This window comes from Rhinolophus sinicus, linkage group LG15, assembly GCF_036562045.2.
Source record: "Rhinolophus sinicus isolate RSC01 linkage group LG15, ASM3656204v1, whole genome shotgun sequence".
NCBI lineage: Eukaryota > Metazoa > Chordata > Mammalia > Chiroptera > Rhinolophidae > Rhinolophus > Rhinolophus sinicus.
The window spans coordinates 14621535-14649200 of NC_133764.1; the positions used below are offsets into that span (position 1 = coordinate 14621535).

The window sequence follows — 27666 nt, forward strand, 5'->3', positions numbered from 1 at the left end:
TCATTGGCAAGGATGTGTTGGCTGTAACTGTTGACTTGGCAACCACAGCTTTTCCCCATTAATGTTTTTTTTTAAAACTAAATATGCTGATTTTTTTTTCCTTTTTTTTCTTTTTAAAGATGGCTCTGAGTAAATCAATGCATGCAAGAAATAGATACAAGGACAAACCTCCTGACTTTGCATATCTGGCATCCAAATATCCAGATTTTAAGCAGCATATTCAGATAAATCTGAATGGAAGAGTGAGGTAGGTAACAGATGAAGAATTCTTGATACTGTATTATTCTAGTGTAATCTGAATGGATACAGTGTAGTGGAAAGCATATTGGACTGACAGTGGACCTGAGTCCTGATCTTAGACATGTTATTAAATGTCTCCTCTGACCTTGGACAAAATTTTTAACCTGTCTGGGTTTCATCTTTTTAATCTACAAAATAAGAGGATTAGACCAAATGTTTTTAAGTTTGCTCTGGCTTAAAAAAAAGAACTCTCGATGTCCAAATTATTGCTTACCCAGAGATCCCAGAGTAACTGTAGAAACCTTAAGATTGTCCTCTAAAACTTGGTTGCTGGTAAGGGTTTGAAGTCCTTTTTTCAAGTATGTTGTTTATTTTGATGTGAGGTAGGAAAATAATAACCACAACATCAAAACCATGATTTCACGGATATTATTACCTAGGATTTTACTACATTTAAGTTAAAAAGTTGATTTTAAAAATTAAGAAAATAAGCTTTTGGCGGCTGTTAAGCTGGAGATATCCTGGCTGGGCGAAAGACATTGGATCTCATTGTCTTCCCAAAGGCCCTCAATAAAATGATTTGATTCCCCCACTCGCCCCAAATCAAGAAAATAAAACAGTATGCAGGTTCCACAAAAATTAAAAATAGAACTACCTTATAACCCAGCAATTCCACTTCTGGGTATTTAACCAAAAAAATCCAAAACACTAATTCGAAAAGATATACGGATGGGCCGGCCTGGTGGCTCAGGCGGTTAGAGCTCCATGCTCCTAACTCTGAAGGCTGCCGGTTCGATTCCCAAATGGGCCAGTGGGCTCTCAACCACAAGGTTGCCAGTTCAACTCCTCGAGTCCCACAAGGGATGGTGGGCTCCGCCCCCTGCAACTAAGATTGAACACGGCACCTTGAGCTGAGCTGCCTCCCGAATGGCTCAGTTGGAGTGCGTCCTCTCAACCACAAGGTTGCCGGTTCGACTCCCGCAAGAGATGGTGGGCTGCACCCCCTGCAACTAGCAACGGCAACTGGACCTGGAGCTGAGCTGCGCCGTCCACAACTAAGACTGAAAGGACAGCAACTTGAAACTGAACGGCACCCTCCACAACTAAGATTGAAAGGACAACAACTTGACTTGGAAAAAAGTCCTGAAAGTACACACTGTTCCCCAATAAAGTCCTGTTCCCCTTCCCCAATAAAATCTTAAAAAAAAAAAAAAAGAAAGATATACGGACAATTAAGTTCATGAACTTCCACTGTGTGAGCACATGGTAGAAAATTCGTGAACTTAATTATTCGACTCTATGCACATATATGTGTGTGTATGTGTACACACACACAGTGTCAAAAAAATGTATACACATTTTAAGAAAGGAAAAAACTTAAAATGGTAATATTCAATATATACTGATAGCAAAAGATGAATACAAGTCATTCACGTTTGATTTCTGAAGAGGTGCTCAAAGTGGTTACTATCAGCTTCCAGACACTTCTGATTACTGCAAACTACTGCTTGAGCAACGTTGACCAAAGTGTCCACTTGTATACATTTTTTTGGCACCCCATATATGCGTATGTACACACGATGGAACATTACTCAGCCATAAAAAGAATGAAATCTTACCATTTATGGCAACATGGATAGACCCAGAGGGTATTATACTAAGTGAAGTAAGTCAGACAGAGAAAGATAAATACTATTTGATCTCATATATGGAATCTAAAGAGCAAAATAAAAGAACAAACAAAACAGAAAGAGACTCATTGATACAGAGAGCAGACTGATGGTTGGCAGATAGGAGGAGAGTTGGAGGGCTGGGTGAAAAATGCGAAGGAATTAAGAAGTACAAATTGGTAGTTACAAAATAATCATGGGGATGTAAAGTACAGCATAGGGAATATAGTCAATAAATTGTAATAACTGTATAGTGCCAGGGGGATACTAGACTTACGAGGGGATCACTTCATAAATTATATAAATGTGTAATCACTACGCTGTACACCCGAAACTAATATAATATTGAATGTCAACTGTCATTGATAAATAAATGAAAGAATGGTATGAGTGCTTCAGGAAGTGGCAAGATTATGATAATGGAATGGGAATAACTGATGTGTGTGATGTACCCTTGAGAGGGAAATGTTTCATTCCAAGCCTGCCTGGGGAAAGGTGGTGATTTAACCTTGGGGAGGAGAAGGCAGGATTTGTGGAGAAGAAGGAAGGTAAGGAATAATAGGATCATAGGGTGACCTCTTCCTTCCTCCTAGCAGTCGCCTTAGGGCTTTAGAAATAGAGGCCGTAGGGCAGGGCTTAACCTGAGGACCAAAATACTCTAGAAATATCAAAGTATTTTTAAAATATATTTACGTTCATTTTTCTGGAAGATAATCCTTAGTTTTTATCAGATTCTCAAAGGGATCTGTGACAAAGAACTCTGCCTTCTCATGATGTGCCCAAAGTAGGACAGCTTCCGTTTTTTGTTTTTTCCCCAAGAGCAAAATCTTTTTATTGTTTAAAACATATCACAGAGCAATCAAATTTCTTTTTTTAAATGAAGTTTAAAAACATTCAGTCTTTTCTATTCTCTTTGGCAGTGACACTTTAATACATTGTACATGCATAGCAGAGAGTGCAGTTAATTGCAGTCAGTCCCATGCTCTCTACTTATATATTAATAATCTTACTCTCTCAATTTATATAGGTTACTGTGTTAGAAAATGAACTGCTTTGGCTGAAAAGTTGCTCCAATTTTCAACCTCCTTAACTGAAGTAAATTATAGTTCATCCCTTTTGAGTCGACCACTAGTGATGCCCAGAAAAAGAGATTATAATAATTTCTAATAATACTTTTTTGTCATGATTGTGCGTACTAATTTCTATTAGCCACAGGCATACATCTGAAATTTGTAACTATGTAGGTATATTTCTCATCTTTTTCTATTTATCGATTAGAAACAGATTATAAAGTGAGCAAGCACAAGTAATTATTAGGAGAAAACCACTGTGTTTTTAAGAATTACTAGTATTCAATTATTCAAGTCAAAGTCTCCTTTCACTTCTAATAGTGGCAATGTCTGGGCCTGACATTGTACTATAGCTAAGGAGAGTCAAGGCTTTATTTTTAACATACTTAATTTGTTTCCTTCTATGTGGTAAGAAAGGTTACATTACAATACAAAGACAAGAAAAAAATTGTTACAAAACCTGTTTTCTTGGAAATAGTTTTTACAACTTGACACCTGAGGGATGACTTTGTTACTTTATAAAACAGCTTCCTGATAAAAAAGCAATTAGCCCAAACAAAAATGTTTCTACTGCTAAGACTGTTACAATTAAAAATGAGCAACAATACAACTGAAACCAGACATCCTGATATTCTGAGGCTCTGGGACTGAAGGAAATAGTCTCCAATAATACTGCAGTTTTGTCATTTTTGACTCCAGGGATGCTGCAGGCTTGATATGCTCTAGGTCCCCCGTGATCTTTCTGGTGACCCAGAGTCCTTAGAGCTCTCCTCCAACACCATACTTCAAATGAATAATTTTGTTTTTTCCTATCAGCCTTCTTCACTGTTCACCTTTCCCACATGTACATAGTAATCGGGAATACGAGAGTGTGGGTGATCTTAGCCTTGGTCTCTAATGACGCATCAGTTCTGTTGGTCACCTTTCTAATTCTCCCATTGCTGCCCTTACGAGTCTCAGACTTGATTTCCTGGCTGCAGTCTCTCCATTTGAATTGATGACTGAGCCACGGTCAGCATAATCTTTACCAATTTCAGTGTCTTCATTGTCAACGTTAAAGTTGTATATTCTGCAGTGTTGATTTTTGTCTTTGTGATATTCAAATTCAGTCCTGCTTTGGCACTTTCTTCTTTCACTTTCATCAGAAAGTTGTTTCAAATCAGTACTACATTCTGCCAGATCATCTGCATATCTTAAGTTATTGATATTTCTGAAACCAGAGGCCAAGCAAGTCCAGGCTCATGCTGCCTGCGCCGCTCAACCAAAAGACAGAGATAAGAGCTGGGTCATAGAATAAGCTTTTACGGGCGGCTGGAAGGCTCAGTTGGTTAGAGCGCAGTGCTCATAACACCAAGGTTGCTGGTTCGATTCCCACATGGGCCAGTGAGCTGCGCCCTCCACAACTAGATTGAAAACAAAAACTTGACTTGGAACTGATGGGTCCTGGAAAAACACACTATTCTCCAATTAAAAAATAATAATAATAAGTATATATTATCAGCGGACCGGTGGTCTGAAAAGGCAGCAGGTTAACACCTCAGAAAACTGCCTTAACATTCTCAGACTGGCTGGGGGTATTTAAAGGAAAATCTCGGTGTTCCTCTAGAGGCCACATGATAGTTTTGGGGCTCTGCATGGAGCCTTCTCTCTGGTCACGTGATTCTGTGGTGGAGTCTACAACCCAGAAACAAAGATGGGAGGAGCCTGGAAAGAATGCTAGACCATAGAGATTATGATCAATAAACCTAAGGGTATTAATCATAAGTTTCAGGGTAATTTTCTAAAACGGAACTGGACGGGACAGGGGACATTCTGATCTCAAGCCACAGGGGGTTGATGATTGTTAAGCTATAGGTAGGTCAAGTAAAGGTGAGGCTGGGCCGGGGACCTGGAGAGGCCTCTTCTGTGGGGCTGCCAACAAGGCCCTGCTTCATTTCTCCCACCACTTCTCACTCCTCCCCAAACTAGCCCAGTTTTTCCTAAATGTTTTGCCTACAGATTAAACAATAGGAAAAGAAATAGAAGAAAAGCATAGTCACTGCCATATTTGGAGCTTACCACCCTAGTAGGGGAAGTGGACAAATAAACAAGCAGTTAACCTTATTTGGTATTTCTGAAACCGATATTTCTCAATGTGGCCAAATTGGTGGGGTGTGCAGTGGCCTCGCATAGAAGGGTGATCTGACCCCGACTTTGGGATTTAGAGAATCATTTGAAACAGAAGCGTGTCCTGGTTGTGTTCTGAAGACTGAGTAGGAGTTAGCCAGGTAGAAAGACGAGTGTTGCAGGCAGAGGGGCAGAGGGAGCACCGTGTTTCCCTGAAAATGAGGCCAGGTCTTACACTGTGTTTCCCCAAAAATGAGACCGGGTCTTACACCATATTTCCCCAAAAATAAGACCGGGTCTTATATTAATTTTTGCTCCAAAAGACGCATTAGGGCTTATTTTCAGGGGGTGTCTTATTTTTTTCATGTACAAAATCTACATTTATTCAAATATAGTCATGTCATCTTCTGGAACATCATCATAACGTACTAAATGTGTCCGTCTGGCTGACGATCTTAACTGGGGCTTATTTTGGGGGTAGGTCTTGTTTTGGGGGAAACACAGTAGCGTGTACAAAGAGCAGAGTAGTAGGGGAACTGGAAGAGTTGAGCACAAGGATGCCATAGACAGACACCAGGAGATGGGGCTGGAGAGGATGATGGTCGCCGCACTTTGTAAGGCCCAGTAAGGAGTTAGAATTTATCTTAAGGACTTGGTGCAGAGAGTTCTTGTGTACTCAGAGTTACCCATCTCCCTTACCCACTAAATTGTTCAAGCAGGGGAATAACGTGGTCAGAATTGTGTTTAGATAGATGTATTCTAGGGGCATCGTGGAGGATGGATTGCAGGGGGAATTAAGACGAGGTTAGGGAAGTAAGCAGGGAATGATTTCAATCATGCAGATTAGCTCTGTACTGGTGGCAGGACTAGGTGGAGGCAGTAGGGATAGAGGTCACTGGGTGAATGTAAGAGAAATTCATGGGTTTATCAGGACAGCGTGGAAATTAAGAAGTCTGAGCCAAGTGTGGTGTTTGGGATTCCAACTTAGCAAGAGCAAGAATAGAGGGTTGTGGGATTTACTGAAGGAGGGACCAAGGGGGAATGAGCTGGTTTGGGGGAGATGATTTTCAACTTGGGCATATGGAATCTGAGAAGTCTGTGGGATATTTAAGTGGAGTATTTTGTAGGCCATTGAAAATAGAAGTCTGAAGAGGGACACCGCAGTGATATGGGGGTGGTGTTAATGAAGGCCCTGGGTCTTTGAACTGAATACTGAAGGATGAATAGAAGCAGGGGAAGTATTCTAAGTATAGAAAATAGAATTTTGTGAACGGCATGGGAAGTTTGGAGAACTGCATGTAGATGGGGCGGAAGTGGATTTAGGATAGCAGGTCGGGGACTAAAAGAAGATAAGACTGAAAAGAAAGCAGAACAGGTCACAAAGAGCCTTTCATAGCATGGACATGGAATGGACTTGATTGCTCAGACATTGAAGAACGAGAGGAGGATTTTTAAGATTTATATTTTTTTTAAAAATCACTCAGAGCTGACCAAACATATCTGTTATTGCAATATTTCTGAATGAGTTAAAGATGTCTGGCAAGTAATAGACATTCAATAAATAGTTGTTGAATACATGAGAATAATTCCTCCATAAAATCTATTTGCCATTTACATGTGGCATACCTACAACAAAATCACAGATAAATGAAAAAGGGATGGGCAAAAATACTAGGCAAGTGAGAGTTCCCTTCAAATCAGAAAAAGTTAAATAGAAGGCAAAAAAGCATCAAGTTGGAAAAGCTGCTTGTTTATATTGATAAGTACCTTTCAGTGAAAATTTAAAAATGACTTTTTGGGCGGGCGGTTGGCTCAGTTGGTTAGAGCGCGGTGCTCTTAACAACAAGTTTGCCGGTTCGATCCCCACATGGGCCACTGTGGGCTGCGCCTTCCACAACTAGACTGAAACAACTACTTGACTTGGAGCTGATGGGTCCTGGAAACACACACACACACACACACACACACACACAAAGTAAATAAAAATGAAGACTTTTCACATTTTGAAAAATATAACAAATACCTTTTAAAAAGTCTTTGATATAATTCGAAGACATTTTTCTTTGTATTTCTAACCAGGTAGCAATACTTGGTTAGAAATACCGTTAACTGTTCACCAGTCTCTTGGTTAATACTAAAAACAGTTATTTTGGTTAATACCAAAGAGTATTTGGTTAATACTGGCAACCAAAAATAAACAGAGAGCAATGGCCTTTAGGGACTTTCAGAGGATCCTGAATACTTCAAAGACAAATTAGATAAAAATACCTTTTATGTATTCCTTTTCTTAAGGAGATAGTGTTCAAAACTTTAACCTATAATTTAGAACTCCACTTTTAAAAGGGTCATTGACCCCCCAAAAGCTTAAGTACTGCTGATAGAGGAGCTAAGTAATGTAGTCAATACATTTGATTTAATGATGTATTTAGAACTTTTTAACCTACAAAATACATTTTTTTTTTTTTTTTTCAAATAACTTGCACAGGCTTATAACCCAATGAAGTGACTTAGCCAGAACACTCTCTGGCTCAGTCTACTGCTTTCCTTATTTATTAAATTATAAATATTAGAAAGAAAAAGAAAATTATGATATTTTACAGATGACTTAATTATTGTCTACCTGAAAATCATTTGAGAATCGTCTAAAAAATTTAAATAAACAAGGTTACTGAATAAAATGTGCATTTAAATATTTTAAAAATATAAGACATAAAAATAAATACAACAAAAATTGATAGTTTTCCAAAAACTAGTTGAAAAATATAGTTGCAATAAAAGATTCCATCCACAATAGCAAAGAGAAATAGGCAGGAACTTGGCAAAAAATACGTAAAGATCTGTGGGGGTGAAACAACAAAGTTACCCTGGGGCCTGGGGAAGACATGAACAAATCTAGGGAGATGCTGTGTTTCTGAATGGGGAGATTCAATATGGTTAAAATGTTGATTCTTCCCCCAGTAAAAATCCCTATAAGTGTTTTTGGGAGCATAAGTGACATAATGTTTCCAAAGTACAAAGAAAAGATGTTGAGAGCAAATGTTATAAAACAGTGATGGATGATGGCGAGGTGTAAGTGTGTAAGCTTTCCCAGAGGATAGTTACATATATTGTGAAGACACAGTAATTAAAATATTAGTATAGTAGTGTTGGAGTAAGAATGGGCTATCAGTTCTCCCACGCAGAGTGGCATTCGGAAACACACTTAAGTCTAAACAGCAGAAACCATCGCATGTGCACATTAAATTGTGGGATGATTGCTGCCTGTCATTCTACTCCACAGGGTACCTCCCAGAGGGAGTGCAGAGTGGGCAGGGTATTTCTTCCTTCCTTAATCAGTCTCGACTCCTGTGTGTTTCTCAAAATGTGAATATCTCACAGTGCTGTGTATGACAAAAGAGATTTTGCCGTGTCATTTTGACCATACTGGATTTTCACTTTATCTGCTTACGTTGGAACTTGACTCCAACGTAAGAAACCACCCCACCATGTAAAGACTATAGTGTAGAATAAGGGTAGCATTTCAGGTCATTAGGGGTGAGACAGACAGTAATTGAATTTTTTTTCAATAGTTTATTTTAAATAAATGCAATTGGGACAGCCATCGGGAGCGTGCATTAGATTCTCTTTAAGTCATACAGAGAAATTCCTGATGGTTTAATTATTTCAATATATATATTTAAGTACGTGAAAAAAAATGTGAGTGAATGACTATATAACTTTAGGTGTAGTAATGGTCTTTCTAAGCATACTCCAAGAGTAGAATTCATAAAAGAAAAGGTGGATTTAATTAGTACATAGGATGTAAAAACTTATACATATCAGGAAATAACTAAAATTAAAAGGTGATGAAACAATATAAATATTTACAGTATATGATAAAGTATTAGCTTCCTTTATATAAAGAACTCTTATAAGACAATAAGAAAAAGGAAAGAAGTCTTAATAGATAGCGTAAAGGATAAAAACAGGTAATTCACAAGAGAGGGGGGAAAGTGGACCAAATTAGCAAAGGTGAAATATTACAATATCCATGGCAATGATATAGTCAGACTGGTAAAATGCTGGTAGAATTGCAACCTTGAAAGTTCTAAAAAGCATACTGACAGAATCCAGTACTGTGGGTTCTTAGAATGAAGTCCTGTACAGTGGAATACCACGTAGCCTATTGATTGATGTTGCAGATTATAAAACATGATAATTTTGTTTCAAACTGAAACCAAAATTTCAGCACTGGTATGCTGTGCATGGAAAGGGACTAAAAGGTTATGAGCTTTAATGTTCAAAGTGGTTGTTTTTGGAATAAATTAAAAAGTAATTTTTAAATGTTTTTCAAAGGAAAAAAGCTTGTCTGTGAAGGGATGGGAAGAGAGTTAAGGCAAGCTTGAGGAGAACCTCCTCTTCTTTAAAGAAGGGAGCAGCGTGAACTTATTTATTAGTTGGCCCTATAGCATATTTAGGAGGGATCTGTGATAGATGTAGGAGAGGGGAGATGGACTTTTTTTTAGTGTAAATGACCTAGCTGTTCATAGACGTTATCCCATTTCTACTTACTCAGGTAGGAGACGTTGATGATCGTCTGCATTGATAGAATGTGCTTTATTTTTATAATGGCTTTTTATTTCACTCCATGAGATGTATGAAAAAGAATGGTCCAGATATAAACCCAGCTAAAGACGGGAAAGGACTATCAGACAACACATCAGCTCTGAGAGGGACTGACCGTGTCGTTTGTTTGCTCAACTCTTAAGGGTAGTGGGGTGTGGCATGGAAAGAGGGGGCACTTCTGAGTGAGTCATCCTTAAGACCAGTCTTGAGGGTGCCATTGACCAGCTGTGAGGCTTTCGATAATTTTCTTAGCTGTACTAAAACTGAATGTCCTCCTTTTTTAAAAAAGAGGGATAAATGCCATACTGTGGATGGTTGTCATACAGTCTAGCACTAATGCATGCAGTCACTGGCAACGTGTGGACAGTAAATGATAGGTTTTCTCATTGTTATGATGCCTGGTGTAATTGAAGAGGGTTGTTGGTGTCATTTCTCTCTGTTTTTCTTCCCTGTGCCTGTCACTACTTGTTATAATTATATCTGACCACTGCAATTAGATTTTTGTTTGTGCTTTTTACAGTTACCAGCCCCATGGGGACATTCTGCCATTTACCTGAACCCTGTCAGTTGAGTTTGAATAGAGTGTGACACTCAACTGATTTGTTTTTACACCAAAGACCGAGCATTGAAGGGCTTTGTCACACCTGTGACTGTACCATTTTTAGCAATTCAGTGAAGATCTGACTAGAAACCCATGTTGGAGTAAAGCCGGGAGGCTTCAGCCTTTGTTGTTACATCAGGGTCAGCCTCTGCAGTGTTAGAATGCTGGCTATTTTAACCATGGGCCACAGATGTGTCCTTCCGAATGCCATCTATGATGGTAATGCTGTATTCAGCAGCAGCAGAGCGGGAGTCATTCTGGGGAAATCTGATATGAGCCTGTTGACAATAGTCTATTTTGTGAAGCCGGATGTGTTAAACAAACAACAAAGACTGATGGAATAAATTGCTAATTTCCACGTGAGAGCTAATTTTAGTCCCTGTGATCTCAGAAAGGAGAGTAAAAGGAGATCGTGCCTGTGTTCAGGATTTTTTAATGTCCCAGGGTGCTGAAGTGACCTAGATATTTAACTAGTAAAGTCGGATGACTAGACTTTGTCCTACAAAAAGATTTCCAACCCTCAGAGTAGTAGTGTCTGTATTTTCTTAGACATAAGAAAATGAACACTCATTTTGCTAACAGAATCTATCAACTCTTTGTTGAATTTTCAGCTTATTTTCTTCAATTAGACCAGCCTCTACTTGATGTCTTGTACTTTTTGGTGATTAAGATGTAGTTCCTTATTAATAAATTGTATGCAGTGGTCCATCAAAGTGAATATATATATGTGTATATATATATTTTCTTTTTTGAAAAGCAGAACTATTTCTATAAAGAACTCTGAAGGCACTAAGAAAAAACATGAATTATGTTGCTGTTTCTCTTGCACCAAATGTTTCATGACGCTATGTAATTAATGCCCAAACTGCAGTATTATTTTTTGGTGATTACTGTTACCGTGGGAACTGTCCCAGTTTGATCTCCAACAGAAACAAGTACTCTAGAACCAAGAACATGTTTTCCTTTTTTGAAAAAGGAATTGTTTTTTATTATGCAGACAATATAGAGCCGTTAATGGGAGAATAACAGAAATATAGCTTTTCTAAGTACATTTATAACGGTAAAGTTGTGTATGTAAAAGGAAAAAGTCACAGTTCTCCCACCCCAAGAGATCAAATTACTTTGTAAAGCCTTTGTACTTATATAGTAACTTTTGTAGTTGTAATTTTGATACAGATACAACATAGGACTTATTTTTATCCCCTTGACATTATAGTATAAGCATTTTCCATGTAGTTACAAAACACTGTTATGAAGGTGATATTATATAAAATGTATTCAGATAATACAAAAATATAAGGAGAGTGAAAATCTCCATTCTTACTCTCCACCCGTGCATTTCCACATCTACAGGTGGTTTTTACCTTTCCAGACCTTTTCTATGCATGTATACACGCACAATCTTTTGCTTTGTTTTTGTTTTATTTTTACCAGAATGTGATCATAATATATGTATATGCTTTTACTCAAACTTACAGTTTTGTGGTGTTTTTTTTTAATATATCAAGGATCAAGGAACGCTCTTCATGTAAGAATATGTGGGTCAACCCAGTCTTACAACCTTCTTTTTTTTTTAGTCTTACAACTTTTAATGACTGCAGAGTGTTCTCGTGTGGATGTATTCAGCCAACTCTCTTGTTTCTTTTAGGTCATTCCTAATTTTTTTGTAATATAAAACTTTATTTAGCTGTTTCCCTGACTGTTGGATTTTTTTTTTTTTTTCAAGTTTCACTGAAGTTAGGGTAAGTCCCTGGGCTGTGCTAGAAAATTGCTATACTCTTAACTGTACTTGGAAAGGGTAAAGAGGTGTTTGGATGACCAGGTTTTCTCTCGTTATTTTTTCTTTAGGACAGGGATCTGCATGGGTAGTTTCTTACTATTTTGCAGGTAGGATTTGGGGTTATTTAGTTAATTTAGGGTTATTGGTAATGATCATTTCCACTGTTCCAGGATCTTTGCTTTTGTGCATTACTATCGAGTTGCTTATTTGACCCATGGAGGTGTTACTGTTTTTTTACAAATTCTTAAACTCTGTCATGGGGAGGAATAAGTTGGTGGAAAATACAACAGAAGTCCATGGGTTTGGCTTTTGGTTCTGTTCAACAACCAATTATTATTAATTATTATTACGATTGTTATTGTATTTGAATTGAATTAAATAGTCGATCTGTGCTTTGGATCTCATACCCTCCCCTCATGTCAGGAACTTGACACAGTCCACTATTCCTTCTCTTAAATATTTAATCCCTCTTTGTCAACTAGGTTCTTCCCTTTGACTTTTTAAAAAATTGAGATATATAACTCACATACCATAAAATCACTATTTTGAAGTATACAGTTGTATGTTCACAACCACTATCTAATTCCAGAACATTTTCATCACCCCAAAATAAACTGGGTACCCATTTAGCAGTCACTCCCCACTCCTCTCTCTTTAGACTCTGGAAACCACCAATCTGCTTTCTGTCTACATGTCTACATGTTTTGGACATTTCGTATAAATGGAATCATAATATGTGGCCTTTGTGATTTCCCATTGATTTCGAAACATGTTTAAGTCTTCCATTAAAAAATTAGTAAAACCACTCCATCAACCCTGTCGCTTTCATGGCCTCACTTCTCTTCTTATACAATTCAACATCTTAAAGAATTGTTTGTATTTACTATCTTCCTTTTTGTCACAACATCCTTAATCTTTAGCTCATTCCAGGGTAGTTTCTAATTCTACCACGACCAAAGCAGCTTTTGAAAAGGTCTCCAGTGATCTCATGTCACTAAGTCCAGTTTCGGTTCTTCAGTTGGCTTCTGAGAAACAGGTCACTCTGCTCACGCTTCTCCCTCAGGGGCAGCCTCTTCCCTGGGCTTCCTTGGCACTGCACCACACTCTTCTAGTTTTCCTTCTTCCACCCTTTCTGTCTCCTTGTAACTTCCTCTGTAATGATCATGTTTACAACCACTAAAGGCTGCTTCAGGGCTTAATGTTCACCTCTTTTCTTTTCACTGTGTATTTTCTCCTGAAGCACTCTCTTCTATGCCAGGGCCTCACTTGTTGGTTTGCACGTCACTTACATGTCTATTTCTCCAGCCCAGTTTTCTGAGCTCTGTATCTAGAGATCACTGCTTACCTCATATCTCTACTTAGGTGTCTCAGATACAGCTCAGAGTTATAATATTGCTCCTCAAAAATGGTTCTCTGCCAGAGTTCCCACTTTCAGTGACTGGCACTGCCTATCCTGTTGAACAATACAGACGCATAGGAGACGTCTGTGACGGTGAACGCGTCCTCCCTCCCTCACATATCAGTCCATCACCACATCTTGTAAATTTTCCCTCCTAAATAGCTCTTAATCCCTTTCACGTATCCCTGCCTTTGTTACTGCCACCTTTATCCAGCCTCTTAACTCAAATACAACAATTGTTTTCTAATTAGCATCTCTGCTTCCAGGCTAGTCCTTCCTTATTCCATGCCAGACCTAAAACCTTAACATAGATTATGATTATCTGGTGTGGTTATAATAGCTTTTACTTTCACTTTTGAAAGAGTCCTGGATTAGATGATAAATTTATATAGTTATCCTAATTATAAGGCCTTACATAATCTGGCCCCTATCTTCCTCTCCAGCCTCATCTTGAACTATGCATCTTGAACCTTGCCCTCTGCATTGCAGACTCTTTGGCTGTCTGTCAGTACCTGGACTTTCCCGTAAGTTCTCTCCTGCCTCAGGGTCTTTGTACCTGCAGTTCTTTTTACCTGAGACCCTGGAATGCCATGTTCCTTTCCCCTAGTTTTTCTATGTTAATTGTTATTCTACTCTCAGTTCTTAGCTCAGTTGCCTCCTCAGGGAAGCCTTTTCGGACTTTCCTAAGGCAGTTCACTTACTACATAGGTTTCATAGCACCTTGTATTTACCTACCTTTTGCAGTATTTATCACAGTGATCATTTTACATGTGTCTGAGTGATTCTTGAGTTAATACCTGCTCTACCAGACGGTCAGCTTCATGAAAGGTGAGGTTGTGTCTGTTTGCTTTCTGCAATATCTCCAGCATTTTACACAATGCCTGGCACATAGCTGACATATAACAAGTATGTTGAATGAATAAAGGAATGAATGCTAGCTCTCACTTCTTAAAAATTCTAACCTATTCCATAGAACTCCGTTGGACAAAGTAGTACACAAAGAGAATGAAACATTTTTATACTTCATCTGTAAAAGTGTGAAGTGGCCAAATGCCCCAACTTTAAAAAAATTCTACTATTTACAATAGAGGGTACAACTTGTCAGCCTCTGAGTTGTATAAGGCTTGCAGTTGTTTATTACCCACGTAGATTTTTAGGAATCGGGGAAATTTCATATAAAATTATGGGTGGCTGGTTCACTTGAGAATTTTAGAAATTTGGCAAAACTGGGCAGGTAAACCCACTTGGCATTAATTACCTAGAACGGAGTGGTGGCCATACCCTTTGAGATGGTCATTCGTGTCATCTGGTGTCACCTGGCATAGTGCTGCTGAAAGTGGTCGCTGAATTGTCTGCTCGGCCACAAACTCTTTGTTACTCTCCAGAGATAAAGACCTTACACCACACGTTTACTTCAGCAGACATTCTGGTTGCGTGACTTTCTTCAATGTGTTGATTCACATTCCAGCCCAAGCTCCATGTCTTGTCAGGGCCTGGCATTTTGAGTAGCACTTTGTAAATATTTGAGTTCACAATCCCTGATTTTCACAAATTTTATTTAAAATGCCAGTGCAAAATGACATTCAGAAGTTGTAGGACAGTAATTATGTCAATATGTACTGGTCTTAGGTAATAATGTTCAAGTTTATTTTATAAGGTATCTAGTTCCTTTGATAGAAAAATCCTGAAATTTTACGTTTCAGATTTTAAGGCTTTGAACATAGACATATTGGGATGTAGTTCTTTTGTGTGCTTAGCAATGAAATTTAGAAATAGATTGGACTATTATAGAATAAAGACTGTGAATTTCTTTGAATGCCTTAGTATCATACTCAGATGTGAACTTCTTTCCATGTGTAAAAATGAACTCTCATTGCTGTTTCACTGAAGAAATGGAAGTGGCCCATCTTTTTCACATGCTTGACTGATTTCACGGGAATAAAAATATAATATTCTTGTTAGAATTAAAAATAAAGTTTTTAATAGATTTCATACCTTTTCATTGCTGTACATTATTTATCTTGTTGAACCTGAGTTTGTACTGCTTTTAATTGAGGAAGAAATACAAAGGTAGTGCGACTGTTGTTTTTTTTAGTGTGAAAATTAATTGAGGCAATTGCTCTGCCACTGAGTGAAGCAGAAATGTGTTCTGATTGCTTGCCCATGGATTAACTCTTTTATCAACACCCCTTTAAATAGACAGTGTATTTTAGTGAGACTTTTCATTGCTAGCATATATTTGTACAATAAACATACACTTCTACTGTTTTATAGAAACTGGTCTTTAAAAGGTCACCAATTCACAGCTAAGTGTAAAGTCAGTTACCTTTGGCATTGTTATTCTCCTAACTTTGTTCCAGCATTTTGCATTTTTAACCATTCCTGCAGTTTCTTTTTTATCTCATGTAATGCTTTATTATTATTATTATTATTATTATTATTGTTATTATTATTTTTCCATACAGGATCATGACTGCTATTTCTTTTTTATTTAAAGTTGACTGGTATACTTTTGCATAAGCTTTAATTTTCAATGTGTGGATCACTTTTTTTTTAAATTTTAAATAGTTTTACTGTTCTGAATTCTATTGACCCCAGTGATAGATACATACAAACATACCTACATATGTGAGCAGACAATGCAATATGTAATGTGTAAACGAAGGAAATATGCCAACCTGGATACCAGTTTGGCCCCCCTAGCGTTCCCTGCTGATTGCATGGCATCCCGGCAGGGTTTTCTTAGTCACAGGCTGACCTGAGGAACACCATCAGGTAGCTCTGGTTGTGGTACCCTGTGGGCCCGAATCAACCCCTCACTCCTGGACTGTGGTATCTTGGTTTTTGGAGATGGTTTTTGCATGTCTCTATCTAAGTCTTTGTTAGAAGGATGGGCAAGGAGTTCTTACAACTGGCTTCTTTTACTATGATGAGCCTCACAGTTTTCACACCTGGTTATCATTTTCTGTATACTCTACTTCAAACAGGGTATTATAATTTTCTAGTATTTGAGCCATTATCATGTTGCAGAGGTCTTGTTCTTTCATGCCTTCAAGCCCGGATGGCACACTTTACTTCTTCCATGTAAGTCACCAGACAGGTTTATTTCAAAGCAATTGAGTCCAAATACAGTGGCAAGATTGTGGACATTCATGCGATTCTGCACATGGTACTTGGCTACTTTTGTCAAGATCTGGCACAGGTACTTGAGGAGACCATAGTGGGTGTCTGGCGGCTCTTTTATTAGGTCTCTTAAGCTACTCTCCTGAGCATCATTTCTGTCATCTGCCTCAACATGGCTTCTTCTTTATATCCTTAGTTGTAGGACTTCTGTTCATCTGGACTTCAGATGGTTCTCTATGTTGACTGTTCTACAATTTAGTTGTAATTTTGATGTGTTCACGAGAGAGGCAAGCACAGCGTTTATGTACTCCACCATCTTGGATCTGGATCACTTTGTTTTAGACATAGTTTTTGTTTATAGCATACTTTATTATGGTTGGTTTTGGTTATGATTTACTCTGTGGCTTACAATAACAGTTTACTATTTACATGTATTTATTTCACATTTGTTTTATACTGTGTTTTGATTGCTTTTTTTTCTTTACACTGCGTGATCTGGTTTGCATCTTCCTTTTCTTTACCGCATGATTTTATTTGATTATATTATTTTTCCTAATTTTTCTAGTGTGTATATATATATATATATATATATTTTTGTGTGTGTGTGTGTGTGTGTGTGTGGTTTTTTTTTCTCCCCCAAGTCAAGTTGTTGTCCTTTCAATCTTAGTTGTGGAGGGTGCAGCTCAGCTCCAGGTCCAGTTGCCGTTGCTAGTTGCAGGGGGTGCAGCCCACCATCCCTTGCGGGAGTCAAACCGGCAACATTGTGGTTGAGAGGACACACTCCAACCAACTGAGCCATCCGGGAGCTCAGCGACAGCTCAGCTCAAGGTGCCATGTTCAATCTTAGTTATAGGGGGCAGAGCCCACCATCCCTTGTGGGACTCCAGGAATTGAACTGGCAACCTTGTGGTTGAGAGCCCACCCATGTGGGAATCTAACTGGCAGGCTTCGGAGTTAGGAGCATGGAGCTCTAACCGCCTGAGCCACCGGGCCGGCCCTAGTGTTTGTATTTTTCAATATATGCTTATATCTCTGCTACTTAATTTATCAACTTTAGAAAAAAATCTTTGGCCCCATGTGTGAAAGATGAGGAAATAACATACTAAATTACGTTTTCCTTTCCCATTTCCCCTCCTGGATTTTAGCTATGTGTACATTAAATGGTTTACAAACATTTGCATTCTATCATGTAGCCACAGTTCGCAGGTGTTTTAATATTAGCTCTCGGGTTAAAACAGTTTCAGTGTTCACGGATAGTCCTTGTGCCATAGTTTCTTCATTTGTCTCTTGATTGGTTGAACTTTTTCTGTTAGGAACTTTTTCACAAAAGGGTCGTGGGCACCATGTTTCTTGAGTTCTTGTATGCTCAAAAATATTTATCTGTTATTATACTTGAAGTATAATTTGGTTGAGTATAAAATTGTTGAATAACAGAGTAATGTTCTTTTCCCCCCAAAGAGCTTTGCAATCAGTGTTCTTTTGTCTTCTTCTATTAAATAATGTTATGTGGAAGTCTGAAGCCAGCCTCCTTTGCTCTGCTACCCCCCCTCCCCGGCCCCCAATAGCTGATTTTACTTTTTTGCCTAGATATCTAAAAGATTTTTTCTCTTAATCCTTGAAGTCTAGTAACTTTTCTAGGGTATGTGTTGGTGTTGCTAATTTTTTATCAGTTTTTCTAGGGACATAGTGAATCTTTTGTTTTTGGAAAATTATCTTGAATCATATCTTTGAATGTTTCTTTGTGCTACTTCCTCCTCTGGTTCTCTTATTCAGCAACACCAATTATGTGTATGAGGAGGTCTCCATTATCTACCTCTCCCCTATTTATTACTTTTTCTCTAATTTTTAAAAACTTCTTGTTCATTTTCATTTCATTTGTTTATATAGCTCACATACTATAAAATTCACCCTTTTGAATTATATAATTCAGTGCTTTTTAGGTATATTGACAAGATTGTATAATCATCACCACCATCTCATTCTTGAATTCTATTTCATTTTGCATGCTTTTTAAAGTCTTGTTGTCTTTGTCCTCTTGTCCTTCTCAATGTCTCATTGAAGCATATGATTTCAGTTTGTCCCATGATCAGTGGTGTTAACTTCAATCACTTGGTTAGGTGGTATCCATCAGATTTCTTCATTGTAGAGTTAATATTTGTAATTGATACTTTGTGGGGCAATGCTTTGAGACTATGTAGTATTCTATTTCTCATGAAACTTTTACCTACTCGTTTTAGCATCCATTGGTGATTCTTAATTGAGACAATTACTAGCATGGTAATTGCCATGTCTAACTCCTTCATTACTTCTAATTTGTTGTCATTCCACTGTAAGTAAGAGCTGTCCTTTCTCCCTGTGTTTATCTATTTATGTAAGTATGGACTCAAGGACTTATTCTATGGTCTATAATCCCTTGCTAGCATTCTTCATTCAGCTTGTCCCAGGTTTGGCTAGTGGGAGCCCCTTCAGACCTGGAGCTCCAGTTCCATTCAGTGGGGAGTGGTATTTGGAAACCAAGTTCTGGAACACTAGGTATGCTCATTGCTATGGCAGTGTCACTGCTTCTAGGCTCTTACTGTATCTCTTAAGATTCCATTGTAGCTATTTTCTTTCTGTTTTCTGTAGATTATATTCAAGTTTTGTTCTTAATCTCTTCCATTTTTTCCTGCATAAATTCGTGCCTTGAAGCACTTTTTTTAAAAATTAATTTTTATTTTTCAATACAGTTGACATTCAATATTATGTTATATTAGTTACAAGTGTATGGCATAGTTGTTAGACATTTATATAATTTACAAAGCGAGCAATCCCCCCAATAAGTCTAGTACCCACCTGGCACCATACATAGTTATTATAATATTATTGCCTGCGTACATTGCCCACGCTTTACCCTAGCATTCTTCATTCAAATATATGTAAGGGCTGTACCCTATATCTCCATGACTATGTTGTAACTACCAATTTGTACTTCTTAATTCCTTTTTCACCCAGCTCCCCAATCCCCCTCCAATCTTGCAACCATCAGTCTGTTCTCTGTATCTGTAAGTTCGTTTCTGTTTTGTTTGTTCGTTCCCTGAAGCATTCTTAAAGGTCACAAGAAACAGTTATATTCAAGTATGGAATGCGATTTTTATATAGATAACAAACAAATCTATATTCCTGAACTCAAATCCTGCACATTATCCCTCTTTTCACAAGTTCTTTTACTTGGCTACCAATTAAAGTTGTGTTTTTCTAAATATTTTTTTAAAGAGTAACATGTAACAACCACTGATTGTATATTCTTTCATATGTATTTAATAGTGTTACTGTATGTTTATGTAGCAGAAGAACAATTTTTTATGAGGTCAGAGAGAAGGGTTATTGAAATGTTTACTGTTGTTTGGTTATTATATCTGTCTTCAGAAACTGTTTCCATTGTTCCATGTCTCCATAATTCGCTCTATAAGTATTTAAATGACTACCATAGCACAGGTTCATAATATTCTTCATAGAGTCATAAAATTTTACCTGGAATGACCCTTAGATTATTGTGTCCAATCCCTTAATTTTACAGTTGAAGAAAGTGATACTTAAGAACTGAAGTGACTAAGTTCATGGCTAGTTGATTGCAGAACCAAAATTAGAGTCCAAGTTTCTGAACTCCCATACTAGAACATTTTAGCTGTGGGTGATGGAGGCGCTTGGGTCCATGGTACTACCTGAAGTTTCCATGGTAACCAGGTGGCTAGAGCATTCCTCCTTCTATCTTGGCACTCAAGCATTGTGTATTGAGCTTTTCAAAATGATTGGGCATTTGATGACCAAGAATGGAACAGAAAAGAAGTTGTTTGAGGATAGCCAGTTGTCTGACCATACAATTTTAGGCCAGAATTCTGAGCAGATACTAGTTTTAAAGCTCTTTTTACCTTTCATAGTTCAGTCCCATCTACTAGTTTTCTGCTCTCTTTTCATTGCCCTATTTATAAATATGATCTGTTGGTTTTCTTTTTAAGATTTTCACTTTAGTAGCATTTGAACATCAGAATAGTTACATTGGCACACGTTTCTTAAAAAGTTAAACTTAAATATCCTATGTGGTCCATTCCTAGGTATCTACCCAAGAGAAATGAAAACACATTCATATGAAGACTTATATATGAATATTTATAGCAGTGTTGTTCATGGTAGCCAAAAAGTAGAAACAATTCAGAAGACCATCAGGTTGTGAATGGATAAACAAACCACAAATATCCAGTAATATCCATACAATGGAATATTACTTGGCCATAAAAAGGAATGAAATACGGATACATGCTGCATCATGGATGAACCTCATAAACACTGGGCTAAGTGAAAGAATCCAGACAAAAAGAATACACATTTTATGATTCCATTTATATGAAGTGTTCACAAAAGGCAAATCTATAGAGACAGTACACTAGTAATTGCCTGGAGCTGAGGGTAGAAGCAAGGAATGACTTCCAAATGGGCATGGCTTTCTTTTTTGGGGTGATGGACATGTTCTGAAATTGGATGTGGTGATGGTTGCACAACTCTGTGGATATACTAAAAACTGTTGAATTGTATACTTTAGGTGAGTTTTATAGTATGTAAATATACCTCAATGTAGCTGCTAAAAGTAGTCACATTTTAAATTTGATGTCTGTAATATTTGTTATATTTAAGTATCATATCCTGTTTTCATTATTAAACATTTTTTTCTGCTTTCTTTCCACTTATAAGTTTGATTTTCAAAGAATGCTAATGTCAAATCATGTTAATTGATAATAGTAAAAATGGCCATCATTCTAAAATAGTTACTGTGTACTGGTCATTACTCTGCTAAGTGCTTTTCACAGATTATCTTGTAGCAGCGCTATGATGTAGGCACCAGTCTTCCCATTTTACAGCTGAAGAAACAGTGCTCAGCTTGTGCTGTCACATAACTAAGTAAGGAGACAATCAGGCAGGGATTGGAATGGAGGCACGCTTGTCCTCTATGCTTCTCATGTATGAAAAGGCAGTGTCTTGGGTGGGAATATACACTGCGTGTCATATACTGTACGTGTGTTGGATACCTCTGTGCATATGCCACTGTGTTGCATATTCTACACAGCTATTTACGTGTGGTCTCCTAGGAAATTCAAATGGGTGTTTGGTATTGACTGGCTGCCATAGAACTTGTACAGCATAGCGAACCTTACTAATTGGCTTTACTTTTTTCCACCCCTCAGTCTTAATTTTAAAGACCCTGAAGCAGTCAGAGCTCTGACTTGTACTCTCCTAAAGGAAGATTTTGGACTTTCTATTGATATTCCATTGGAGAGACTAATTCCCACAGTTCCCTTGAGACTCAACTATATTCATTGGGTAGAAGATCTGATTGGTCATCAGGACTCTGACAAAAGTACTCTCCGAAGAGGAATTGACATAGGTATATGTTTTTAAATTCTTTTTTTAGGGGGCTAAACATAAGTTTCACACACTTTGCAATGTCAAATTCTTTTGTAAAATTCTCTTCTGGGTATTTGCTGTGTGAAAGAAGCTGGCTACAGGTATTATTTGCTACACCTGGGCTTTTCTGCTATTGATTTCTCTTGAGAAGGGATTGTCAGCACCAAACAGGGAGCAAAGGGGTGAGAGAGGCAGAACAAAAGTGAGGCTCTTGTTTTCTTAGCTTTTCAGATCACCATGTTGCTGTCCGTATCTACTGGGTATCATTTTTACTCTGAATTATTTGGTGGTAGTCATGTAGTGCCCATATTGGGATTTTGTAGGGATGGCTATTTAATAAAAGATCATGTGGGCCTGAATACTTTCAGTGACCTCTTAGATGATTATTCATAGAGGGTATTTAATCCAAAATTAAAGGGAGGGGAAAAAAGTCATTGAGTTAAAAATAAGATGTCCTCTTAATTGTAAACTACAATAGAGAAGATGGTCCCATTTGATTCATTTAAGAGAGTAAGTGGATATACAGAAGGAAATGAAGCCAGCGTATGTTTTGCAAATTATAAATGTTTGTTATAGCCAATGTTTTCATTTGATACGGTTTAATTTTTAATTTTAATCCTGTGGCCTTTACCAGTCCTTTGTGAGAAAAATTGAATTAAAAACTCTGTGACCCTATTTCTAAATAAAGTATAGTTAATAGGAAACACAATTTCCTATTAGTAGTAAAAGTTTAACTTTAACATGTACGTGTATTTTCAGTCCTCTGCATACAGGACCTTTTCAGCAGCATTTATCGACCGCTCCTTTCTCCTTTATGCACCCTTTTCCATTGGCTTCCATGACACCAGACTCTTCTGGTTTTGCTCTTTCATTTCTAGTCATTCTTCCTCCTCCGGGCTCACTTTCCTGTATCTGGCCATTAGCTATTGCAGATCCTTAGAGGTCAGTCTTTAGCCCTTTTCTTATTCAGCACCCTACTGCTAGGCAATTTGATCCACATGTATGACTTTATTTTCCACTTCCATACAAATAACCTACAAATTTATATATTTCTCCAACTCAGCTTACTTTTCTTGAGCTCTAGTCCCATATATATGTGAAACTTGAATATCTCAAAAACATCTCAGACTTTGCCATGTCCAAAACCAGACTCATGTTCTTTCTTCCTAACCTTGGTCCTCTTCCTTTGTTCCTTATTTCAGTGACTCCACCACAATCCACCCTGTCATCCTTGATATTTACTTCTCGTTCTCACTGAGAATGTCTATCACCTTTTCCTGTTGATTTTCTCTCTTAAATATTTCTTAAATTCTCTACTTCTCTTCATCTCCACTGCCACCTTCCCAGTCCACGTCACCATTCTCTCTCCTGGACTGGAGAACAGCTTCTCAACTACTCTGTTCTCACCCACTCTGTTGCCTCTCCATTCCATTCTCCAGAAAGTTGTCTCAACCCATATCTGATCATATCTTTAACACTTTCATAGCTTCCCATTATAAGCACCCAAAACCTTGACTTGGCCTGTGAGGATTTCCATTGTCTGATCCCTGCCCTCTTCCCTAGGCCTTGCTAAGCCTCATCTTATGTGCTTGTCTTCCTTGTTTTCTGCACTTTTCTTTAGTTCTGCTGTTAAGGCACCTTGACCCCTGGGCCTTTGTACATATTGTTTCCTCTGTGTAGAACTTCCCCACCTTCACCTTATTCGCATTAATATTGTAGTTGTTTACTCAAGCTTTATTTTCTCAGGAAAGCCTTCTCTGACCTTTTAACATAAGACAAGTTCCTTGATTATGAGCTTTAGAAAACCATGTTTCTTCCTTTGTGGCTTTCTTTTCTTTTCTTTTCTTTTTTTTTTTTTTTTAGTTTCTAACTATATATTCACTTGTCTGATTGATTAATGTCTTTGTCTACCACTAGATTGCAAAGTACAGAGCCTGTTACTTTTTTTTTCAATTTTTTACTGGGAAACAGCCATGGTCATTGGTTACATATTGCTTTCATGCTACAATGGCATAGTTAACTCTTTTAAGGAGGGAGCAACTCACAGTGGCCCATGTGGGGATCGAAACGGCAACCTTGGTGTTATCAGCACCATGATCTAACCAACTGAGCTAACCGGTCACCCCAAGCCTGTTACTTTTTTACTTACCATAATATCCAAAGGCCTAGAAAAATTTCTGGTACATAGTAGGTATCTAATAAATACTTTCTTGAATGTTGCCAGGTAAATACATCAGTCTTTCAACATTCAAAATTGCAAACACTCCGTATGACCTAAGCATTATGTAAAAATAAAGGGGTTCAACAGAAACTTCAGCCCTTTCATGTTCATGGCAGAAGATTGGCTGATGGGATATACAGAAAACTTAAAAAGCTTGAGAGCCTATTTGGTACTAATTTATTTTAATTATGCCCCAAACCTTCTAAAATAACACTTGGGGATATAGGAGGTTAATGGATTTTAGTTCTTTGTAAGGGCACTGGTGCTAAAATCACATTCATTCTAATTAGTGTTTTATAGAAATTCTTCCCCCAGACTCCATCAGTTTGCTCTAATTCTATGATTATACACGTTCCAATTTTATTTATCATTAAAAGGATTATTACCCATTTAAAAATATCATTCGGCTTTCTGAGGGGATTGGGATGTTAGAATGCAAGTCTTTTGGTCTTAAGAATTGAGAAACTTGATTTTTTTGGCGGAAGACAGAATCTTATCTGCGTTTATTACCTTGGAGTTACCTGATCGTTGGGCAACTAGAGGAAAGCGTATTTTTTTTCTTTTTTCTTTTAAATGACATTGAAATATGAAGAGAGAGGCAGTTATGTGAGAATCAAGGGCCTGAGATCTGGTCTGGAATTTTTTCCTATGGAGCTGAAATTGCTACTTAAATTTCCTTTTTCTGAATGACGGTGGTTTACCAGAGTGGCTGGCAGGGGCTAAGTAACTGTGGCCTCTGGCAGGAGCCACTCCGTTCCTCCACCACCCTCACACATCCCCGGGGAGGTGTTTGTCCAGTAGCATCAGGGCCCGGGTGCTATTAGGTAAGCATGATAGAAAGTGTAGCAATCTCTGTGACTGTCAAAGAGTTTAAATGTTCTGGCCATCAGTTGTCATGTCTTTTACTAGCCTGTTCAGAATACTGCATGAGGAAGCAGTTAGATGAGTCTGGGTTTCCTCTGGGTTAGAAGAAAGCAGACCTGGAGTGGCTGGTATGGGCTGACTTCTGTAGGCCTTCGGGAGAAACTGGCTTTTCTTCTCTTGAATATGCTTTTTAAGATCTTATTGACCAAGATTAGTCAATGATCGTAAAAGCAATATTTATGGTTAATATGTAGTTCAGTCCATGGTGAGGGGTTCTACATACAAGTTTAGGACCAAACCCTAGTTGTCAAAGAGTAGTTTTTGCCTGGAACATTTGCTTCTTAATCCTTGAAACTATGGTGGGTCAAGCCAACGGTTGATGTTTTACATCTGGATCAAATGTCTTTCCATGTCTCTACATCTAAGAAATGAATTCTCTCTTTAGTTTAAAAAAATCTTATTTCTGGTTTCCTTCAAGTAACAGCTTACGGATATATTGGGAATTGGGTGGTTTTTATTATATTTTTATAATATAAAAATTTTGTACCTTGTGTATTTTTTTTTGCTTTTGGAGACTGGATGCATATTGATCTACTTTACAATATCACTGTTGTGTTTTAACAAATATCATAAAGCAAAATTGTTTTGACAATTTTCAGTTAATCAGTCATATATTATCCCTTGATCACCAGTCAATTATGCATACTTCATTTTATATACAACATACAAAAAAAGAGGACAGCAAGATTTATATCCTCTAGGAAGTTTGAATCTAATTAGGAGGTAAGACTAAAACATATGAAAAGACTAGAGAACACAGAAGCCACAGTATGTATATAATCGGGTACCAGCTTGTGATTTAAATTGTTAAAGCGATAAGAATTCTAAGAGAAGAATGGTGTTTTTGCTTATTATTCTCACCTCTCCCTTAGGTGTGTGCAATATGTTTTGAATTTTCATTTTACTAGGTACTGGGGCCTCCTGCATCTATCCTTTACTTGGAAGTACCTTAAATGGCTGGTATTTCCTTGCAACAGAAGTAGACGATATGTGCTTCAACTATGCAAAGAAAAATGTGGAACAGAATAACTTATCTGATCTTATAAAAGGTTAGCTCTACAGAATTAATATCCCTTTCAAGCTTTGCTTATTAACCTGTCTTTCTAATTTAACACATCTCATTATCTTTTGCTTTAATATACAAACTTGGGTAATTTTTTTAAAAATCTGGTACATTGTAATTGAGTTTGCTGTTTTGTTATCAGAATTAATTCAGAAAGAAATAGAGTAAATAAGAGTTGATCCATGGATTCTGTATTTGTGAAATTGCCTACTTGGGGTTATTGATTTTTAACCCCCAGATCAGTCCTCGTGGCACTTTTGTGGTCATCCACAGACACATGCAGTCAGCCACCATGCATGTTCCCAGCTGAAGATGAACAAGCCAGCACCCTGCCTTCTTGTTTCAGCTTTTATGCTGTAAACAAGTGTCCTTTTCATGGTCTATTTAGTGCCTTTTGTGGTTTTTTTTTTGCACTTTTGTGCCTTTTCTTGGTGATTTTGCTGTTTCAAATGGTCCCTAAACATAGTGCTTAAGTGCTATCTTCTGTTCCTAAGTACGGGAAGGCTGTGATGTGCCTTACAGAGAAAATGCGTGTGTTAGATAAACTTCATTCAGACCTGAGTTAGAGTATTGTTGACCGTGAGTTCGATGTTAATGAATCAGCAATGTATATTAAATAAGGTGTCTTTAAACAGAAACACATATAAAATAAGTTTATGTATTGATTGGTTGATGAAAATGTTGGACCAGAGGCTCACAGTTACCTAGCCCTGTATTTCTCCTTGGAGCCAGTGGTTCAGTATTCAGTAATTCCGTGATTGAGATGACTTTATAGAACATAAGTAAATATATGTTCAAGTACTGCAAATAATGAGAATCAACTCTATATGAAGTAACCTAGTCACTTTTAAAAGGAAGAAAACCCTACTTACTGTTGTTGATTAAACTTTACCACCTTTTTTATTTCAGTACTTGGAATTGTGCTACAAATAATCAAATCCCCTTAATGATCAGTTACTATGTATTTTTATGCTTATTTTATATATAAATGGCTGGGGTTTTTTAAATTATTAAAGAGACTTCATATTTCTTTATGGAAGAAATAGGCTTTTCTTACTAGTGTCAAGCATATCATTATAAGGAGAGATACTAAAATTGTTAATGCGGTTTTTTTTTTTTTTTTAGTTATCATTCCTGTATTACAAATTACTCAAAAATCTAGCAGCTTTAAACAATAAACATTTATTATCTAATAGTTTCAGTGGGTCAGGAATTTGAGCATGGCCTAGCTGGGTGGTGCTGGGTCAGTCTTTCATAAGGTTGCCATCATCTGAAGAATTGACTGGGGGTAAAGATGTGCTTCCCAGATAGCTCCCCTAAGTGCCTATTGGCGGGAAGCCTTAATTTATTGCCATGTGAATCTGTTCTCAGGGTTACTTGACCGTCCTTTACAGCATGGCAGCTGGCTTCTCCTAGAGCAAGTAATTC

At 37.6% G+C, this 27666-nt stretch overlaps 1 protein-coding gene across 1 annotated transcript in view; it reads left to right on the forward strand.

Annotated features, from left to right (window-relative positions):
- Positions 1 to 27666, forward strand: part of METTL16 (methyltransferase 16, RNA N6-adenosine) — a 70411-nt gene that overhangs the window by 6070 nt on the left and 36675 nt on the right. The window contains exons 2-4 of the mRNA XM_019755521.2: positions 120 to 247; positions 21811 to 22010; positions 26084 to 26224. Coding sequence (XP_019611080.2) covers positions 120 to 247; positions 21811 to 22010; positions 26084 to 26224 — 469 coding nt within the window. The remainder of the gene's footprint in view (positions 1 to 119; positions 248 to 21810; positions 22011 to 26083; positions 26225 to 27666) is intronic.